Genomic DNA, 20,666 nt, shown 5'->3' on the forward strand with positions numbered 1-20,666 from the left:
ACTTGTAAGCGTCATGATTGTTAGATGCGCACCAAGCAAAGTAAGAATTCCAGACCCTATAAATCGGAGCAGAAGTCGGTTTCCGGGCCTTTAGCATGGTTTGAATGACCGACCCAGAAAATCCTTTGGCCCTTAAGACAGAAGCTTCAAGAGCCACGCCATCAAAGCCAATCGGGCTAAATCCTGATATACACAGGGGCCCTGAACGAGGAGATCTGGGTGCTGCGGAAGTAGAAGAGGACGCTCTATCGAGAGACCCTGAAGGTCTGAGAACCAATGCCGTCTGGGCCATGCTGGAGCGATCAGAAGTAGGATTGTGTAAAAAGGGGACGCTGTCTGCCATAATGTGTAAAAAGGGGACGCTGTCTGCCGTTATGTGTAAAAAGGGGACGCTGTCTGCCATAATGTGTAAAAAGGGGGATGCTGTCTGCCGTAATGTGTAAAAAGGGGGACGCTGTCTGCCGTAATGTGTAAAAAGGGGAACTGTCTGCCGTAATGTGTAAAAAGGGGACGCTGTCTGCCGTAATGTGTAAAAAGTGGGACTATCTGCCGTGATGTGTAAAAAGGGGGCGCTGTCTGCCATAATGTGTAAAAAGGGGAAGCTGTCTGCCGTAATGTGTAAAAGGGACTCTACCTGGTGTAGTGGCGCTACTGTGTGGCGTAATTTGAATAATGGCGACTACTATAATATGTAATATGAATTGGTATTATTTTGTGGCCACAGCCCTTAACCTATATTTTTCGCGCACTGTTCCTGTTTTACATAAGGGGGGGGGGGGGGGGGGCGATGCCCAATCTTGAGCACAGAGGTAAAATGTTTGGTTATGGCACTGGAATATAGAACACCCTCTACCGCCCATGGGACATCAAAGCTGCCGCTGATAGCACCCCCTCATCCCTAATGCTTGAAGATGGGTAGGGGCGCCAGTGCATTGCTTTGACTAGGGGCCTACACTGCTGTTAAGACAACCCTGTCGACATCATTAGCATTGTTGAAATTCTAACCACAAACAGACATCAGATGGGGCTACCCACAATTATAGGACCAGTGATACTATTACCGATTGCTGTGGACGAGGTTGGATATATTGCCCCTCTGGGTATTATCACCCTTGGTTACAATAGTCTGTGAGACCTGCTGTGTTCTACACCAAAAGTATGCAGGATGCAAATAGCATTGTGACAATTCATCACCAAATGGTGGGTTAAAGAGAGAGGTTACAATAATGGGTATATTATATAAATTAAAGAATGTCAGATAAACATGCTTTGAATATGTATTTGGTATATGGGCTCTTATTGTACTATATGTGGCAGGGTGTAATGGCTTGCGAGACAGCCGGAGCTCTGAGACCGTCCAAACTCGTACATTTTTTTAAAGCAGCAAACGTTTACAAGGCAAAACCTACAAGGCAAAACCAAAGGTCGCCACCGGGACGATGCATAGTTAGCCCGCGAGGGAATACGCGGCACTCGCTGGCCGGATTCCACATGTCGGGATCTCCCCGTTGGTCTCCTGACCGCAGGGATCCCATACTTATCCTGTTGTAAGATATGTCTATATAGATCCCTTGATTACAGAAAAATGTTGAATAATTAAATTGTCACTATTTTGTACAGGTTAACAAATATGGGGGGTCATTCCGAGTTGTTCACTCGGTATTTTTTTCTCGCAACGGAGCGATTAGTCGCTAATGCGCATGCGCAATGTCCGCACTGCGACTGCGCCAAGTAAATTTGCTATGCAGTTAGGAATTTTACTCATGGCATTACGAGGTATTTTCTTCGTTCTGGTGTTCGGAGTGTGATTGACAGGAAGTGGGTGTTTCTGGGCGGAAACTGGCCGTTTTATGGGTGTGTGCGAAAAAACGCTACCGGTTCTGGGAAAAACGCGGGAGTGGCTGGAGAAACGGAGGAGTGTCTGGGCGAACGCTGGGTGTGTTTGTGACGTCAAACCAGGAACGACAAGCACTGAACTGATCGCAGATGCCGAGTAAGTCTGGAGCTACTCAGAAACTGCTAAGAGGTGTGTGGTCGCAATTTAGAGAATCTTTTGTTCGCAATTTTAAGAAGCTAAGATTCACTCCCAGTAGGCGGCGGCTTAGCGTGTGTAAAGCTGCTAAAAGCAGTTTGCGTGCGAACAACTCGGAATGACCCCCATGGTACACTAACCTGCAACATTTCTCCCCTTCACCTTCACAACAAGTTTTTGTGCTCCCATGATTCAGTAATATCTCCTTTTCAATGTGAGAAAATGAAATTCGCCAAGTATCTGTGAAAAATGGAAAATCACAACAGAATGTGTTAATGCCAGATATATTTATCTTTAGGTTATATCTAAAGACAGATATAGCAGTAATTTTCTTAAAGGTAGCAGCTAATTGAAACTGCCCAAAGATAGGTATGCTAAGCTTGTGGCATCATAATCATATTCAAAAAGACGTAAGGCTGTAATTGCTGCCAAAGGTGCATCAACAAAGTATTGAGCAAAGGCTGTGAATAGTTATGTACATGTGATTTCTTCGTTTTTTATTTTTAATAAATTAGCAAAAATCTCAAAAAAATCTTTTCACGCTGTCATTATGGGGTATTGTTTGTAGAATTTTGAGGGAAAAATGAATCTATTCTATTTTGGAATAAGGCTGTAACATAACAAAATGTGGAAAAAGTGAAGCGCTGTGAATACTTTTCAGATGCACTGTATATACAGTATAGTAGTAAAATAATGTACATAGACAAATCATTGCCCTTACCTTTGGATTCCTTCCCCTTGTCTGCTTGCTTAGCTACCATATAGAATGGATTAAACTTCAAATCTCTTTTCACCTTCTTGCCTAACCATCCATCGATATTCATTCCATCTCTTGTCTTTTCAGGCCAGCTCTGTTTTATTTCTAATGCAAGAACTAGATCCACCGAGATATCTGTAGGCTTATTCTTAATAATAAGAGTTACCGCAGGACATAAGGGTTTTTTCCTTAATATAGTAACTGCCGGCATATCTGTTTAAAAACAGTTGATACATTTGTTAAACCTGTTCCGAACACTGTAAAACAACTCATAACAAAAAAATGAACCTGCTGTATAACTACAATAAAGTTGTAATTTTTGTTTGTCTGTTCGTTCGTTCGTTCGTTCGTTCGTTCGTTCATTCGTTCCGGTATCATGCAAAAACGACTGAATGAATTTGGATGCCATTTTCACTACTGGATAGCTAGTGACCTAGATAGAAACTGAGGTATGTATTATCTCAGTCAATGTGACATCAGGGAGAAGAGCAACAAAGGAAAAAAACAGACATTTGACACTCGGCACATACTGTGTGCAGGCTCCTCAAGTCCAAAATGACTATATGTATATAAATATATATGTTTGGGGAGAAATATACTTCTAGGGACTGTTTATGAACTATGGAGACTACTTTTTATTTTTCGGAAGACATCCACGAGAGTGAAGCAGTGGGCAAACGCTAGTCTTTAATAAAATCTAATGCACATTAAGGACTTATACTTAAAAGGAGGCTTGTGTTGCAATACTGCTGGGCACAAAAATAAATTGCCAATCTGGATCTGCAATTAATTTGGTTCAAGGCCGTATTTTTCAGGTATTTCGGGCCCCCTCCAGCACTTAGATTTTTCACCCCCTCTACAGCTGACATTTGGAAAAAAGAGCTTATCCTATCACTTACACTTTCAGTATTTACATGAAAACCAATAATCTGCTGAAATAAAGTCAGTTGAGCTCTTTCTCACAGCGCAATCATTCTTCCTTTTCTTTTCTCTTTTGAAAAAGTGCTAGTGCGCTATTTGTCCACCGTTCCTCCTCCCCTATTGTTTTAAAACAAACCTCAGCTGACTACGAATGTGCATTGTATGTCGCAGAGTACAAAGTGCCCTTAACCACTGAAGCCCTAGGACGCAGGTAACAGTGACTCAGCAGAATTAAAAGAAAAGGACGAGACCCTGATTGAGTTCTTTTAGATGTCAATCAGGATGGCTGGAAAAAAAAAACAAGATGAAAATGATCCTGTTTAAGGTCATTGTTTGTGCTCATTTCTCCAGGCACTGGATGACTGGACCTTTCCAATGCACATATACAGTACATACTGTAAATCAGCTGATTTGCCTTTGCCAAAGTTTAGACAATGGGGAGAGCAAATAGAGAAGCTCAGGAATAGATTTCCATGTAAAAAAATACACAAAAATGTGTGCGAATAGTTGACTTACACACAGCAAGGACAGTTATTGTATAGGATGAACAACTAATATTCATGAATAGGTAGTCTAGAATTCACTAATTTTGACATGGCACAGTGCCTCCCACTAAGGCCTTTGTCGCAGAGTAATTAACAGGAGGTGGTCGTTTGGAGGTGTTAATGGGGAGTTTATGGGCAGTAGCTGGAGAAACGCAGGCTTATCATGGCCACTTTCGGGGTGTGTATCTTCTGATGGCTGTATGATCGTACGTGCAAATACATGGCGTCTGAGTCACTACTCTGGACAGTTTGTATAAAGTCCGCTAATGTTTACGCAATTGTGTCCGCTTGCAATGAGTCTGGTGGGCGTCTCTTTTCATTTGTGGACAGCAGCTTCACTTGTTAACATTCGCAGCTCCGCAGCCTAGAGAATCCCACTTGCTAATGCATTAGCGTACAAACACGAATTGTACAGATCCATGATCAGTACTGATACGCAGCCTGCAATATTCAGAACCTGGTATAATAAAATACATCCAAATATACTGAAACGGAGGTCTCTAGGACCATAGCTCATCTGAAGAATGGGAAGGCACCGGGACCGGATGGCCTTTCCTCAGAATTTTATAAATTATTAGCCCCCAAATTGACACCTGTACTGACTAGAGTCTTTAATGATATTCTCTCCACTGGAGAATTGCCCTTATATTTCAACTCTGCCACCATCACCATTTTACCTAAACCTGGTAGAGACCTATCTGACCCAGGCTCTTACCGACCTATATCCTTGCTCAATTTAGATTACAAGATGTTGACGAAGATCCTTGCAGAGAGGCTCAAATTGGTCTTGCCTTCTATTATCCATTGTGATCAGACGGGCTTCATTATGGGCCGATCCTCAACGGTGAACGTTCGGAAGGTATTGTCAGCAATCCTTACATCCCAGAATGCCAAGTCTACCATTCCTGCTGCTATACTATCCCTGGATGCAGAGAAAGCATTTGATATGGTGCTCTGGGATCATCTATTTGACACAATGTCTAGATTTGGCTCCCCCCGTTTTGTGGATTACATAAGAATATTGTATAGCAATCCTGATTCGAGAATCCTCTGCAATGGTTTCCTGTCGCAACCTATCATTATCCAAAGGGGCACCCGCCAGGGATGTCCCCTCTCCCCACTTCTGTTTGCAGTGGCTTTGGAACCATTGGCCATATCAATTAGGGAATCCCCCTTGTATCATGGCATTCGTATAGGTGAGCTTGACCTCCGTCTCTCACTATTTGCAGACGATATGCTGCTACTTATGTCACGGCCTGATGTAACATTGCCAGTTGCTTTTGACCTAATTAATACCTTTGGCTCATTTTCTGGATACTCTATAAATGTACACAAGTCTGAATTGTTACCAGTGAACGGCCCACCCGTTTATTTGGACACGCAAGGTCCGTATAGCCATATTAGAATTGTCACTACAGCTATAAAATATTTGGGGGTTCAGATACCGATGAATGTTCGAGACGTTTATAATTTAAACTTTACCCCAATTATTAAATCTATCACCAAAAAACTCGACACTTGGATGACTTTGCCTCTGTCTGTATTGGGCAGAAATGCATTAATTAAGTCGGTGCTTTTCCCCCAATTATCCTACATGATGCAAATGCTCCCTTTGCGACTGTCAAAGTCAGACATTCAAAATATTGAGACTACATTCAGTAAATTCCTTTGGAAAGGTGGTAAACCACGGATCTCTAGTAGATCTATAAAGTTGCCTAGAGATAAGGGGGGTATGGGATTCCCTGATATACTACATTTCTCCCAGTCAGTCCTATTCAGATACGTTCTAGACTGGCTCTATGAACACAGCAGGTTTACCTGGTATGAACTAGACTGTGCTCTGTTTACCCCTTTCTCTCCTAGTGCTCTTCTACATACACCCAGCTCCATGATCCCTGACTATATACGTTCCCACCCACTGTTTAGTGATATTTATCAGTCCTGGTGGGCGATCAACAGGAAATTATCCAGGAACCCATTATACTCCCAGTACATACCTCTATGGGGTAACCCACTTTTCACTCCAGGCATTGATGATGCAATTTTTCGACGCTTGCAGCTAAAAGGCATTAGGAAAATTGCAGATGTCTTTGACCCAGGTGGTGTCCTGCTACCATTCACCACATTAAAAGAAAAATTTGGCCTACACACCTCCCACCTCTATGCATATTTCCAAATCAGACATTATATAGACTCATTGCGGCCGATGATAGCAGATTCCAATTTAAATTACCCTCTTTTTTCGTTAATGTACCTATCCTACTTCCGTCCATATAAAACTAGGTATTTGTACAACGACTTGCTTGGTGTCTCCTGTGATAGACTTCAAAATCGGGTTGTTCTATCATAGAACAAATTCATTCCGAGTCTTACAAACTCAGATTCTATATTCCACCACTATGACAAAACATTGCGGACGTTGAAAGAGTCATCTTTACAGGAGGTACATGTAAAGACCGTGTATAGGGCTTATATATCACAGGCACAGAGGAAACATTTTGTGGTTGAGGAGACTGGACACTGCTTGAAGTGCTTCCACTCTTCGGCAACGTTCTTTCATAACTTTTGGGAGTGTGGAACCATCAAACGGTTCTGGAACAAATTAGTACAATACATCACTAACAGCCTTGGGGTTAATGTGTCACTGCACCCACAAGCGTTACTATTAGCAGACTTTTCGGTTTGGAATTTGGGCATCACTCAATCACACCTCTACCCACTCCTGACGTTGATAGTTACTATAGCTAAGAAAACCATTCTCCAGAAATGGATATCTAAACAGGCCCCAACTCTATCAGCAGTTCATGCCTCACTTCTTAAGACTATGTATATAGATCGCTTCTCAACCATGGCTGATTCGGAAAGTGGTGTAGCAAAATTTTACAAAAAATGGAACCCCTATATAAGCACACTCCCACAGATATCCCAGACCCAGATTTTTGCTCGATTTGATACCACGGACTGGTTCTTACATAGGAAAATGCTACTTGCAGCATTACCCACCAATAACTTTCTAAGCCTTTACTTACACCCCACTTTACAAGATTCCATTATACAAAAAACTCCCGCCATCTCCATTTGGGTTTATCAATGTGTATTCTCCATATTTGGTAATATTCCCCATCGACTGTTGGTTCTGAAAAATTTCAGTTCAATATATATCAGGTGCCTGCATAGTTAGGCATAGATCACCCTTCCCCCGTCTTCCCCTACTCCCCTCTATCTCCCATTTCTTCTGTCTTTCCAATTCTGTTAAACATTGTTAAAAATTGTTACCCATATGCGGTTTATAGACTTGACACACCCCGTATATATACTTGGACACCATATGGCAGGGGCGGCCAGACTTTTGGAGTCGGTGATCTACTGTGAAAGCTAAAAAGCTTTTGTGATCTACCTAGGAGGAATAATAGCGCGCGCCGCAGGCGCGTGCAAAAAAAGGGTGTGGCATAACAAAAAGTGGGCGTGGTATAACAAAAAAAAAAGGGACGTAGCCTTGCTGCACAGAGTGTAATGACTGCCTCACACGAAATAACACATTGGCCCCCACAGGTAAAAACCTCAAACACATATGCCCCCACAGTGCCAGATACACATGCCCCCACAGTGCCATGTGCCCACAATGCCAGATATGCCCCCACAGTGCCAGATACAGATATGCCCCCAAAGTGCCATGTGCCCACAGTGCTAGATATGCCCCCACAGTGCCAGATACACATGCCCCCACAGTGCCAGATACAGATATGCCCCCACAGTGGCATGTGCCCACAGTGCCAGAAACAGATATGCCCCCACAGTGCCATGTGCCCACAGTGCCAGATATGCCCCCACAGTGCCAGATTACAGATATGCCCCCACAGTGCCAGATATGCCCCCACAGTGCCAGATATGCCCCCACAGTGCCATGTGCCCACAGTGCCAGATATGCCCTCACAGTGCCATGTGCCCACAGTGCCAGATATGCCCCCACAGTGCCACATATGCCCCCACAGTGCCAGATAGATATGCCCCCACAGTGCCATGTGCCCACAGTGCCAGATATGCCCCCACAGCGCCAGATTACAGATATGCCCCCACAGTGCCATGTGCCCACAGTGCCAGATATGCCCCCACAGTGCCAGATACAGATATGCCCCCACAGTGCCATGTGCCCACAGTGCCAGATATGCCCCCACAGTGCCAGATTACAGATATGCCCCCACAGTGCCAGATATGCCCCCACAGTGCCATGTGCCCACAGTGCCAGATATGCCCTCACAGTGCCAGATATGCCCTCACAGTGCCAGATATGCCCCTACAGTGCCAGATACAGATATGCCCCCACAGTGCCATGTGCCCACAGTGCCAGATATGCCCCCACAGTGCCAGATACAGATATGCCCCCACAGTGCCATGTGCCCACAGTGCCAGATATGCCCCCACAGCGCCAGATTACAGATATGCCCCCACAGTGCCAGATATGCCCCCACAGTGCCATGTGCCCGCAGAGCCAGATATGCCCCCAGTGCCAGATATGACCCCACAGTGCCAGATATGCCCCACATTGCCAGATATGCCCCCACTGAGCCATGTGCCCACAATGCCAGATATGCCCCCATAGAAGAGCTCACCGTTGCTGTGTGGAGAGCGCAGCGCGCGCTTCTCCTGCCTGCCGCCCTGCTTCTCAGTCTAATCTCCGGCGGTGACGGCAGCGTGTATAGCTCAAATCAGGCGCTGGTCCGCGAGCTCTCATTGGCTAACGAACCGGCACCTGATTTGAGCTATACACTCGGCCGTCACTGCCGCAGACCAGACTGAGGAGGCAGAGCGGCAGGCAGGAGAGGCGCGGCTTCGGGTGGCTGGGCGGCGGATCGCGATCGACTGGTCGCATGTTTGGCCTGTTTGGCCACCCCTGCCATATGGCATGTTTGTTAATCTCCTTGGTTCTCTCTTGCCTATATTGCCATTGCTACTAACACAATTGACTATGCAAGTCTGTATACTGTTATTGCACTTGAATGTTACTTATCTCTGAAAACTCAATAAATATTATTTGTAAAAAAAATAATTAAAAAAAATACATCCAAATAAATGGCATGATAAATCCAAATTCATGTATTGCAAATACCCAGAAAAGAAAGTAAATTAGAAATAAAACAAGTCTTTTTTTTATGCAGCACTTGCAAAATGTCAAAGGAAATATAAACAAAATTAAATAAACTATAATTAAGGGAAAGAAAATCATATTAAATTGATATATTCCATAACGTGCCATACGAAAAGTGTCATTTATATTATTGAATGTTCTTGTGGGTTATTTTATGTAGAGCGGACGAGAACCCCTTTAAATTATATGTAGAACACACATATAGGACAGGATGTAATGAAGTCCAAGATGCCGGCCAAATGCAGATGTTTTTTTAAAAGGGCCAATCATTTACAAGTCTAAACCATGCCTGGTAAATGATTGCCTCTTTAAAAAATGTCCGTGTTCGTCCGTCATTCTGAATGGGACTTCGGACCCTCTTGGACTTCATTACATCCAGGCCATAATATAAAAAGAAGGGTCTGGACACCTATACACTATCCTGTCATTTTAAATGGTACATAAATGTTCAGAATCAGAACATCATAATAAATGGTTTTTGGTGATTGACTCTGTTCCTCCACAAAGGAGACCTAGGGCATAGGGACTGAGTCACATGCAATACTGATCATTATGTTGCTGCACAATTATTTGCAACTGCGCATGCGTGAAAATTTTTGAAAACCCCTACGCCGCATGTGATACACAGAGAGTGTACACACATAGGTGCTGTTATGATCGGGACAGATGGCATTATTACTATTACAATTTATTTATAAGGCGCACAAGTGTTTTGCAGCACCGTACATGAGCGCACATTAGAACAACACAGGGTAAATGGAACTTAACATCACAGAAAACAAAAAACAGAGCACAGGTAACAATTAGCAGCACAGTTCTCAGTACACAATACAGCTGAGATGTCAGGAGGCAAAGAAGTAATCAGCATACTACTGGGGGCGGGCAGAAGGTAATGCAGTTATAGCCAGTCACTGTGTAGGAAAGAACTGTAATTGAAGTGTGAGAGAAGAGGGCTGTGAGAACATGAGGGAAGAGGGCCCTGCTCCAAGGAGGTTACAGTCTAGGCATCAGAGATGTTGGGGGAAAGTGATGGGCATTCCTGGCAGTGAGTGAGAAGCAGCTACAAAGTAAGGCAAAAATGGTCCAGTCAGTGGGCATGTTACGAGAGTGCAGGGCTGGCTCAAGGCCCGTTCCACCTGAGTGGCCGCTCAAGCGCGCCATCCTATAGTGGGAGCAGTGCAGCCACTGACGATTCCTCACTTACTACATAATTAGCCGCCTTGCCTGGGCAGTGCTAGGCTCTTCCAGGTGGTGATTCAGATTAGGCATAGCCACCCAGGTCAAGCGTGATGCTAGCCGCATGCTGTCCCCGTACTTTAGCTGCCCTCATGCTGTCCCGGTTGAGCACAGTGTCAGTGATGCAGTCAGTTACTGACATATACTAACTGCATTTCTGGATCTGCATTTCTACAGTTGAGGATTGTGAGGGACTAGCAGCGGTTGTAGTGCTGAGCCTGGGGCTGAGCAGCAAGGTCAGTGAATGGTGACAACTGGGGTTGAAGTGGCTGAGCACTGAGATGGTGCTGACTGAGGAAGCTAGGCATGTTCGAAGTGAGGAGGGCTAAGCAAGTGCTGAGTGAGGGGGGCTGGGCAGTGGGCAAGTGCTGAATGAGGGGGGTTGAGCAGTGAGCTGAGTAAGAGTGGGCTGAGCAGTGAGCAAGTGCTGAGCAGTTAGCAAGTGCTGAGGGGAGCTGAGTGAGGGGGGCTGAGCAAGGGCAGATGCTGAGTGGGGCTGAGCAGTGAACAGGTGCTGAGTGAGGGGGGCTGAGCAAGTGATGAGTTAGGAGCAGATGAGCAGTGAGCTGGTGCTGAGTAATGGTGACTGAGCAGCGAGCAGGTGCTGAGTGAGGGGGACTGGGCAGGGGCTGATTAAGTAGGACTGAGCAGTGAGCCGGTGCTGAGCAAATGCTGAGTGAGGGGAGCAGAGCAGTGAGCAGGTGTTGAGTAAGGGGGTAGTGAGTAGCAAGCAGGTGCTGAGTGAGGGGGGCTCAGAAAATGCTGAGTGGGAGTGGCTGAGCAGTAGGCAGTTGCGGAGTGGGGGGCTAAGCAGTAGGCAGGTGCTGAGTGAGGGGGTATTGAGCAGTGAACAGGCACTGAGTGAGGGAGGCTGAGCAGTAAGCAGGTACCGAGGGGAACTGGACTGGTGCTGAGTGAGGGGGCTGAGCAATGAGCCAGTGCTGAGTAAGGGGGGCTGAGTAGGGATGCTGAGAAAAGGGCAGGTGCTGAGTGAGGTGGGCTGAGCAGTGAGCAGGTGCTGAGTAAGGGGGGGGGGGGTGAACCAGTGCTGACTAAGGGGGCAGAGCAGTGTGAAGGTACTGAGTAAGGGGGGCTGAGTAGATGCTGAGTGAGGGCGGCTGAGCAGTGGGCAAGTGCTGAGTGAGGGCGGCTGAGCAGTGAGAACGTGCTGAGTAAGGGGGGCTGAGTAGATGCTGAGTGAGGGCGGCTGAGCAGTGGGCAAGTGCTGAGTGAGGGCGGCTGAGCAGTGAGAACGTGCTGAGTAAGGGGGGCTGAGCAGATGCAGAGTGAATAGGGCTGAGTAAATGCTAAGTGAGGGGGGCATGAGCAGTCAGCAGGTTCTGAATGAGAGGGGCTGAACAGGTGATGAGTGAGCTAGCAGTGAGCAGGTGCTGAGGGGGAAGAATACACCTGTTACTGTATCAACAATTGATATGAGAACAATGAAATGCAGGTGTAAGGTATATATTGAAGGTTAAAGTTACCCTTCTAGTTAGAAGAAATAGAAGATGGGATAAAAGAAAAAAAAAGTAAAAATGAAGGGTATCATGATAATGACTTTGTTCATCTTGTCCTAATAGTTTATCATGACTTCTGTGTTTATTAATGAGAGGTTTGCTCAGCATACAAGCTGCAGTCTGTATTGCTAGTTGCTGATTAGTCACCTGTGTGGAGCTCTCCTCAGGGCCGGCTCTAGGCATGTTCGAATAGAGCGTCCGCGCAGGGCGCCACCCTTAATGGGCGCCGCACGCTGGCGCCGCCATATTCGATGCTGGAGCCGGCCCTGTGTGTGCAGCATTGGCCCGTCCCGCCCGTGTGTGCGCTATGCGCGCTGCGCGGCGCCGGTGTCTAACGTCAGACGCCGGCGCCGCGCAACGCGCATAGCGCACACAAGTGGCCGCCCGCCCACACCCGCACCCGGACCCGGACCCAGGCTCACTCTCACTCGCCCGCCCGCCAGCACTCCCGCACTCGGACAGGCGGACAGCAGTACTCCTCCCCAGCGCCGCAGGTATTTGGGGGGGGGGGGGGAAGATCCGCACTGTGGGGGCATTTATCTGGCACTGTGGGGGCATTTCTGGCACACTGGGGGCATTTTTGGCTCTGTGGGGGGCATTTCTGGCACTGTGGGGGCATTTCTGGCACACTGGGGGCATTTCTGGCTCTGTGGGGGGCATTTCTGGCACTGTGGGGGCATATCTGGCACTGTGGGGCATATATTGCAATGTGGGGGCATATATTGCACTGTGGGGGCATTTATCTTGCACTGTGGGGGCATTTATCTGGCACTGTGGGGGCATTTCTGGCTCTGTGGGGGCATTTCTGGCTCTGTGGGGGCATATCTGGCTCTGTGGGGGCATATCTGGCTCTGTGGGGGCATATCTGGCACCGTGGGGGCATTTCTGGCACCGTGGGGGCATTTCTGGCACCGTGGGGGCATATCTGGCACTGTGGGGGGGCATTTCTGGCACTGTGGGGGGGCATATCTGGCACTGTGGGGGCATATCTGGCACTGTGGGGGCATATCTGGCACCGTGGGGGCATTTATGTATCAGGCACTGTGGGGGCATTTATGTATCAGGCACTGTGGGGGCATTTATGTATCAGGCACTGTGGGGGCATTTATGTATCAGGCACTGTGGGGGCATTTATGTATCAGGCACTGTATCTGGCACCGTGGGGGCATTTATGTATCTGGCACTGTGGGGGCATTTATGTATCTGGCACTGTGGGGGCATTTATGTATCTGGCACTGTGGGGGCATTTCTTGCACTGTGGGGGCATATTTTGCACTGTGAGGGCATTAATGTATCTGGCACTGTGGGGGCATATCTGCGCTGTGGGGGCATTTATCCATCTGGAACTGTGTGGCCATTTATGTAGCTGGCACTGCTGGGGGGCATGTCACGTGTAGCTGGCACTGCTGGGGGGCATGTCATGTGTAGCTGGCACTGCTGGGGGGCATATCATGTAGTGTTCCCGCTAGGCGTCTGTGGCTGGGCAGTGTGTCTCAGTGCTCTACCTGGCGCAATGTGTCTAACGTGCTCTTATAGGAGGTTCTACCTGGTGCAATGTGTATTAGCTGCACTACTGTGTGGTGTAATGTGAATTGCCACTATAATGTGGCTACGCACCTTCCCCACGAAGTAACTCCCCTAAATTTTTGCTGCGCGCCTTCGGCGCGCACTGTCCATGCTTTAGCATGTGGAAATTGGGAACAACAAGCATTACAATATGTACATCATTTTGCCCACCTAACTTAAAAATGTGCCCTCCCTGTGATCAGCAACCTGCCCTAAAAAGTGAACACTATCATGTGTAGCTGGCACTGCTGGGAGTCATGTCACGTGTAGCTGGCACTGCTGGAGGGCATGTCATGTGTAGCTGGCACTGCTGGGGGACGAGACCACGCCCACTTTTTCAGGAGGCCACACCCACTTTTCCAGGAACGCGCGCGCCGAAGGCGCGCGCATAGGGGGGGGGGGCACTTTTAAATTTTCTCGCTCAGGGTGCTAGTAGGCCTGGAGCCGGCCCTGGCTCTCCTGTATGAGTAATCTGCAAAGTTCGGAATTCAGCAGTGAAGCCTGCCTATGCTATCCTCACACAGCAATGACAGCATGACATACTGTCTCTGGGGTAAATTTACTAAGCTCCCGATTTTGACCGAGATGCCGTTTTTTCATCAAAGTGTCATCTCGGTAATTTACTAAGCAATAATCACGGCAGTGATGAGGGCATTCGTAATTTTTTGCAAGTCCAAGAAAAAATTACGAATGAATACACCATCGGTCAAAACGCGGCTGTTTAAGTATGAATCTCGGTAATTTACTAAGAAGTGCAAAGCAAAAAACAAACAAACACTGCCGTGAAAAATTACAACTCGTAAAAAAGTGCAAAAAAAAAAACAGACCTGCTTTTTTTTTCCGTGATTGGATAGGCATGCAGGGATCCATGAGATCCGTGCATGTATATCAGTGGGAAGGGGTGGGAAAGTTGTTATTTTATGAAAATAAATTGCGTGGGGTCCCCCCTCCTAAGCATAACCAGCCTCGGGCTCTTTGAGCCGATCCTGGTTGCAGAAATATGGGGGAAAAATTGACAGGGGTTCCCCCATATTTAAGCAACCAGCATCGGGCTCTGCGCCTGGTCCTGGTTCCAAAAATACGGGGGACAAAAAGAGTAGGGGTCCCCCGTATTTTTAAAACCAGCACCGGGCTCCACTAGCTGGACAGATAATGCCACAGCCGGGGGTCACTTTGATATAGTGCCCTGCGGCCGTGGCATCAAAAATCCAACTAGTCACCCCTGGCCGGGGTACCCTGGGGGAGTGGGGACCCCTTCAATCAAGGGGTCCCCCCCCCAGCCACCCAAGGGCCAGGGGTGAAGCCCGAGGCTGTCCCCCCCCATCCAATGGGCTGCGGATGGGGAGGCTGATAGCCTTTTGTGCCCAGCAAGCCTCCCCCGCATGCTGGTACTTGGAGAACCACAAGTACCAGCATGCGACGGAAAAACGGGCCCGCTGGTACCTGTAGTACTACTACTAAAAAAATACCCAAAAAAAGACAAGACACACACACCGTGAAAGTAAAGATTTATTACATACATGCACACAAACATACATACATACTTACCTTATGTTCACACGCAGGTCGGTCCTCTTCTCCAGTAGAATCCAAGGGGTACCTGTTGAATAAATTCTACTCACCAGATCGCGGGTCCCAGGCTCCTCGGGGCATCCATTTGTAATCCACGTACTTGCATAAAATAAGAAAACGGAAAGCCGAGCCACGAACTGAAAGGGGCCCCATGTTTTCACATGGGACTCCTTTCCCCGAATGCCAGAAACCCACTCTGACTGATGTCTAAGTGGGTTTCTTCAGCCAATCATGGAGCGCCACGTTGTAGCACTCTCCTGATCGGCTGTGTGCTCCTGTACTGTATGACAGGCGGCACACGGCAGTGTTACAATGTAGCGCCTATGCGCTCCATTGTAACCAATGGTGGGAACTTTCTGCTCAGCGGTGACGTCACTTTAGGTCAACCGCAGGGCAGAAAGTTCCCACCATTGGTTACAATGGAGCGCATAGGCGCTACATTGTAACACTGCCGTGTGCCGCCTGTCATACAGTACAGGAGCACACAGCCGATCAGGAGAGTGCTACAACGTGGCGCTCCATGATTGGCTGAAGAAACCCACTTAGACATCAGTCAGAGTGGGTTTCTGGCATTCGGGGAAAGGAGTCCCATGTGAAAACATGGGGCCCCTTTCAGTTCGTGGCTCGGCTTTCCGTTTTCTTATTTTATGCAAGTACGTGGATTACAAATGGATGCCCCGAGGAGCCTGGGACCCGCGATCTGGTGAGTAGAATTTATTCAACAGGTACCCCTTGGATTCTACTGGAGAAGAGGACCGACCTGCGTGTGAACATAAGGTAAGTATGTATGTATGTTTGTGTGCATGTATGTAATAAATCTTTACTTTCACGGTGTGTGTGTCTTGTCTTTTTTTGGGTATTTTTTTAGTAGTAGTACTACAGGTACCAGCGGGCCCGTTTTTCCGTTGCATGCTGGTACTTGTGGTTCTCCAAGTACCAGCATGCGGGGAGGCTTGCTGGGCCTTGTAGTACTGCTACTAAAAACAATATATCTTTTCATTATCACAAAAGGCTATCAGCCTCCCCATCCGCAGCCCATTGGATGGGGGGGGACAGCCTCGGGCTTCACCCCTGGCCCTTGGGTGGCTGGGGGGGGGGAACCCTTGATTGAAGGGGTCCCCACTCCCCCAGGGTACCCCGGCCAGGGGTGACTAGTTGGATTTTTGATGCCACGGCCGCAGGGCACTATATCAAAGTGACCCCCGGCTGTGGCATTATCTGTCCAGCTAGTGGAGCCCGGTGCTGGTTTTAAAAATACGGGGGACCCCTACTCTTTTTGTCCCCCGTATTTTTGGAACCAGGACCAGGCGCAGAGCCCGATGCTGGTTGCTTAAATATGGGGGAACCCCTGTCAATTTTTCCCCCATATTTCTGCAACCAGGATCGGCTCAAAGAGCCCGAGGCTGGTTATGCTTAGGAGGGGGGACCCCACGCAATTTTTTTTAAGGATTTTACAGTGTTTCATTTAAAAAAAAAAAAATGAACCCCAGCACGGATCACACAGATCCGGCCGAGATTCATTGTAAAAAAGTCGGCAGTGTTTTGCTAATCACTGCCGTAAAAATAAAAAATAAAACACGAATGACATCAACATCGGAACAAAAGAAAAACCCGAATACGGCAGCTTAGTAAATCCGTCGTAACAAATTCAAAAAGTTGCAGTTTTACACTTTCGATGTCATTCGTGATTGAACTTTGACCTGAAACGGGAAAATACGAATGTTAGTAAATTTACCCCTCTGAGTCCAACTCTCCACAGTGTTCTGCTCACTCTCTGCTTCCCCAGCATTTGGGCCTATTTACTCTACACCAGAGTTCCCTCCAAAACACAGCCATGGGCGCCGCCATGTTGTTTAAACTAATGTGACCAGTTCTTACTCAGTCAATCCAAGCCAGACAGTTGTTCAGCTGATTGCAGCAGCCAATCCCTGCTTCCCAGCAGGTATAAAAGGGGCAGTCCATGATGTCTCATGCTGCCAGTGCAATGTTGTCCACAGTCTAGCAGTGTGTTTCTACAGAGCGCCAGTGGATCATCCATATAGGTGACTCCAGTGCCTTATTCCAGCCTGAGCACTCCCTTGCTCCATCGGTTCCAACCGATATCCTAACTCCAGTGGATTCAGCCGATATCCCGCAACATCGGTTCCAGCTGATATCCTATTAATATCAGTTCCTGCCGTTACTCCTGCATCGTTGGTACCATCCGATATACTAATACCACCAACTCCTCTGTCTCATCCTCCAGTCATTCAAGTATATGGTTCACAGTCATTCATTGCATTCGTCAGCCAAGTTGCCACAGATTCTACCTAGTGCCAATACTGAGTGATCTAGACAGGAGGCCGCGAACCTGCACGCCGGGCGCAGTGAAGTTCACACCTCCTTGCGGGGGTTCCTGACGAAAACCACCGGTGTGTTAGACATGCCCGTTATGGGTTTCTGCCAACTACTCAGTATTCGTTTTAGTATCTGCAGTCTATGAGCAAGAACTACATTAAGCCAGCTACCTTCCCTTTGCATACTCCAGAATCCATGCCAGCCAAAAACCCAACCTCGGATTCACAAAACCCCACAACTCTGACAAAGGGGTTTGAAATAAGTATCTGCTGTCGTGGAATGTGTAATTTAATGTGATGGTGTGTAAGACAAAATATTGTGCTAATGCTCTGTGTCTCTCTCCCCCGGTGGGCTCACTGGGCATGTGCGAGATCTTGCTACTATCATGAAATCTCCTGAGCAACCCAGAGTCGGCAGCCGCCGCAGCCAGACACAGCAGTGTCCCTAGATGTGGTGTATGTGCAACAACACCTGCAGCTGTCGAAATCGACAGTTGCAGGTATCGGAATTGTTTGTGCAACTGACCGTTCATACATTGCCCTGCACATCGGTGTGCTATCGTTTAGCATTGCACCACTGTAACTTCTCCTCCTTCATACATAGGGTTATTCAATGTGACTCAGGCCCATAGGTTCCTATTTTGCACTAAATGTCAACAAGACACACACGACTGAAAAAAGTCTTACCCACATACAGATGTAGCCACGCTCATCGTGGCTAAATCTTGCTGGCACAGGCACTCCCGGCATGGCTAGACACTCCCGCACTGAGTTGTGTGTTTGCCTCCCCATATACTTTGTACACGAGGCGCATTCGCTCCTAGATGTAACCACGATGAACATGGCTAAATCTGTCTGCTGCAGAGGACAAACAGCAAAGGAGATGTTGAGAACTCCAAAGAGAATAGCATTATGGAAAACATACGGTTCTGGCCCCAGCGGACAATGAAGGCAGTTCACTGTAACTAGTGAATGCAGGGGGAGTAGAGTGTGTGTCAGGGTGCTGCTGGGGGTGCTAGTAGTGAATGCAGGGAGAGAGAGAGTGTGTCTGGGTGCTGCTAGGGTGATAGTAGTGACTGCAGGTTGGGGGGAGGGGGAGTCTGGGTAATCCTGGAGTGTAGGCAGGGGGGACAGCTTCTGTGAGGGTGCTGCTGAGGTGTTGGTAGTGAATGTGGGTTGGGGAACTGTGTGGCTGAGTGCTGCTGGGATTGGGGTGTTGATAATGAATATAATCGAAAGGGGGCACTAATAACTATCTCGCCTCTGGGCTCCTTTTTGGCTCCATGAGAGATGCAAGTATTTATGGCAGGGTTGGGGACAGGAACGGTTTTTGGTGTGGACAAGCCAGGCCCGCTGCAGCCGACTCCATAGAGAAAAACACTCAAATACTAAAGGCTAAACCCCCATTTAAACCCCCAAGCAAAGAGCATGAACCCCATGGCAACGAGCATGAGACCCCCTAGCAGTGAGCATGAGACCCTTGGCAGTGACCATGAAACCCCTGGTGGAAAGCATAAGACCCCTGGAAGTGAGCCTAAGACCCTTGGCAGCGATCATGAAACCCCTGGCAGCGAGCATAAGACCCCTGGCAGCGAGCATGAGACCCCCTGCCAGGGAGCACAAGACCCATGCCAGGGAGCACAAGACCCCTGGCAGCGAGCACGAGACCCCTGGCAGCGAGCACGAGACCCCTGGCAGGGAGCATGAGACTCCTGGCAGTGAGCAAGTAATTTCAAAATAATAAGAAACCTTACTGTGGGGCATAATTTGTAAGGGACATAAATGTGTGTGGGGCATAAAATGGTGTCAGGGGCATAACTGTATGTGGCATAATGTGTAATTGGCATTACAGTATGTGGCATAACATGTAATGGGCATTATGGTGTGTAGCATAATGTGTAATGGGTATTACAGTGTGTGGCATAACATGTAATGGGCATTGTGGTGTGTGAAGTAACATGTAATGGGCATTATGGTGTGTGGCGTAATGTGTAATGAGCATTACAGGGTGTGGGATAATGTGTAATGGCCATTACTGTGTGTGGAATAATGTTTAAGGAGCATTACAATAAGGAGGAAAAAGAAAAATAATGGGCATGAATCAGGGATTTTTTCCTGTGTTTTTGTTTTTCCTGTGTTGTATAAGGGGCTGTACCTGGGATAATGTGTATAAGTGGCACTATTGTGTGGTGTAATGTGACTGACAGACACAACTGTGCGGGTGTACTGTGAATTGGTACTTTTCTGTGGTCATGCCCCTTCCCCATGACATCACGCCCCTATTTTACATGGTGGACGGAGGCGCACCAATGGAAACTGTCACCCTGGCTGCCACAAGGTCTAGAACCGGCCCTGGTTGGGGAATATTGTCAAAGTCAAATTACATATTTCGATATTTAGAATACGCTATGGCATTTATTAATGGATGCATCTACGATGAATGCGTTGATACGGTAGGACGTGAATGACCATAACTGCATGTTACTGTGTGCTTACCGTAGAAGATGCATGTGTTAATAAATATCATATTGTCAAAAATAGCAAATAATTTTTGCTATTTTCAATCAAATGTATTACACCCAGAAATACAAATTCCTATAGTGTCCTAAAACATACAGTATCAGATACCATTGTTTGCCCCAATTGTTTGAGAGTTGAATATTGATTCAGTAGATACTAGACTGTCATTGTTACATTGGATGTCAGAACAAAAAAGAACACAATATAACATACACAAACACAAGCCAGACCCTTGTTTGCTTAATACCTTTAAAAGGTGACACTCAATATCGTACAGACCAGACATTGATGTATATGTCAAATGTATAACATTTATATTCTCCTACACATAGTTTTAAACACATCTAACCCACGGTTTATATATATTCCATAATGTATTTGTAATAGCAGGAAACCACACACACATATATATATACATACAGTACACATATATATATATATATATATATATATATATATAAAAACAAACACACACACACACAAACAGAAAATTCAGCACTCACCATAGCAAGCTCACT

At 47.1% G+C, this 20,666-nt stretch overlaps 1 protein-coding gene across 1 annotated transcript in view; it reads right to left on the minus strand.

The window, feature by feature from the left end:
- Positions 1–20,666, minus strand: part of LOC134909673 (cyclic GMP-AMP synthase-like) — a 139,637-nt gene that overhangs the window by 13,796 nt on the left and 105,175 nt on the right. Inside the window, exons 3-4 of the mRNA XM_063916813.1 lie at positions 2,754–3,002; positions 2,173–2,272 (exon numbers count right to left, since the gene is read on the minus strand). Coding sequence (XP_063772883.1) covers positions 2,173–2,272; positions 2,754–3,002 — 349 coding nt within the window. The remainder of the gene's footprint in view (positions 1–2,172; positions 2,273–2,753; positions 3,003–20,666) is intronic.

Source organism: Pseudophryne corroboree, chromosome 4 (assembly GCF_028390025.1).
Source record: "Pseudophryne corroboree isolate aPseCor3 chromosome 4, aPseCor3.hap2, whole genome shotgun sequence".
Taxonomy (NCBI): Eukaryota; Metazoa; Chordata; class Amphibia; order Anura; family Myobatrachidae; genus Pseudophryne; species Pseudophryne corroboree.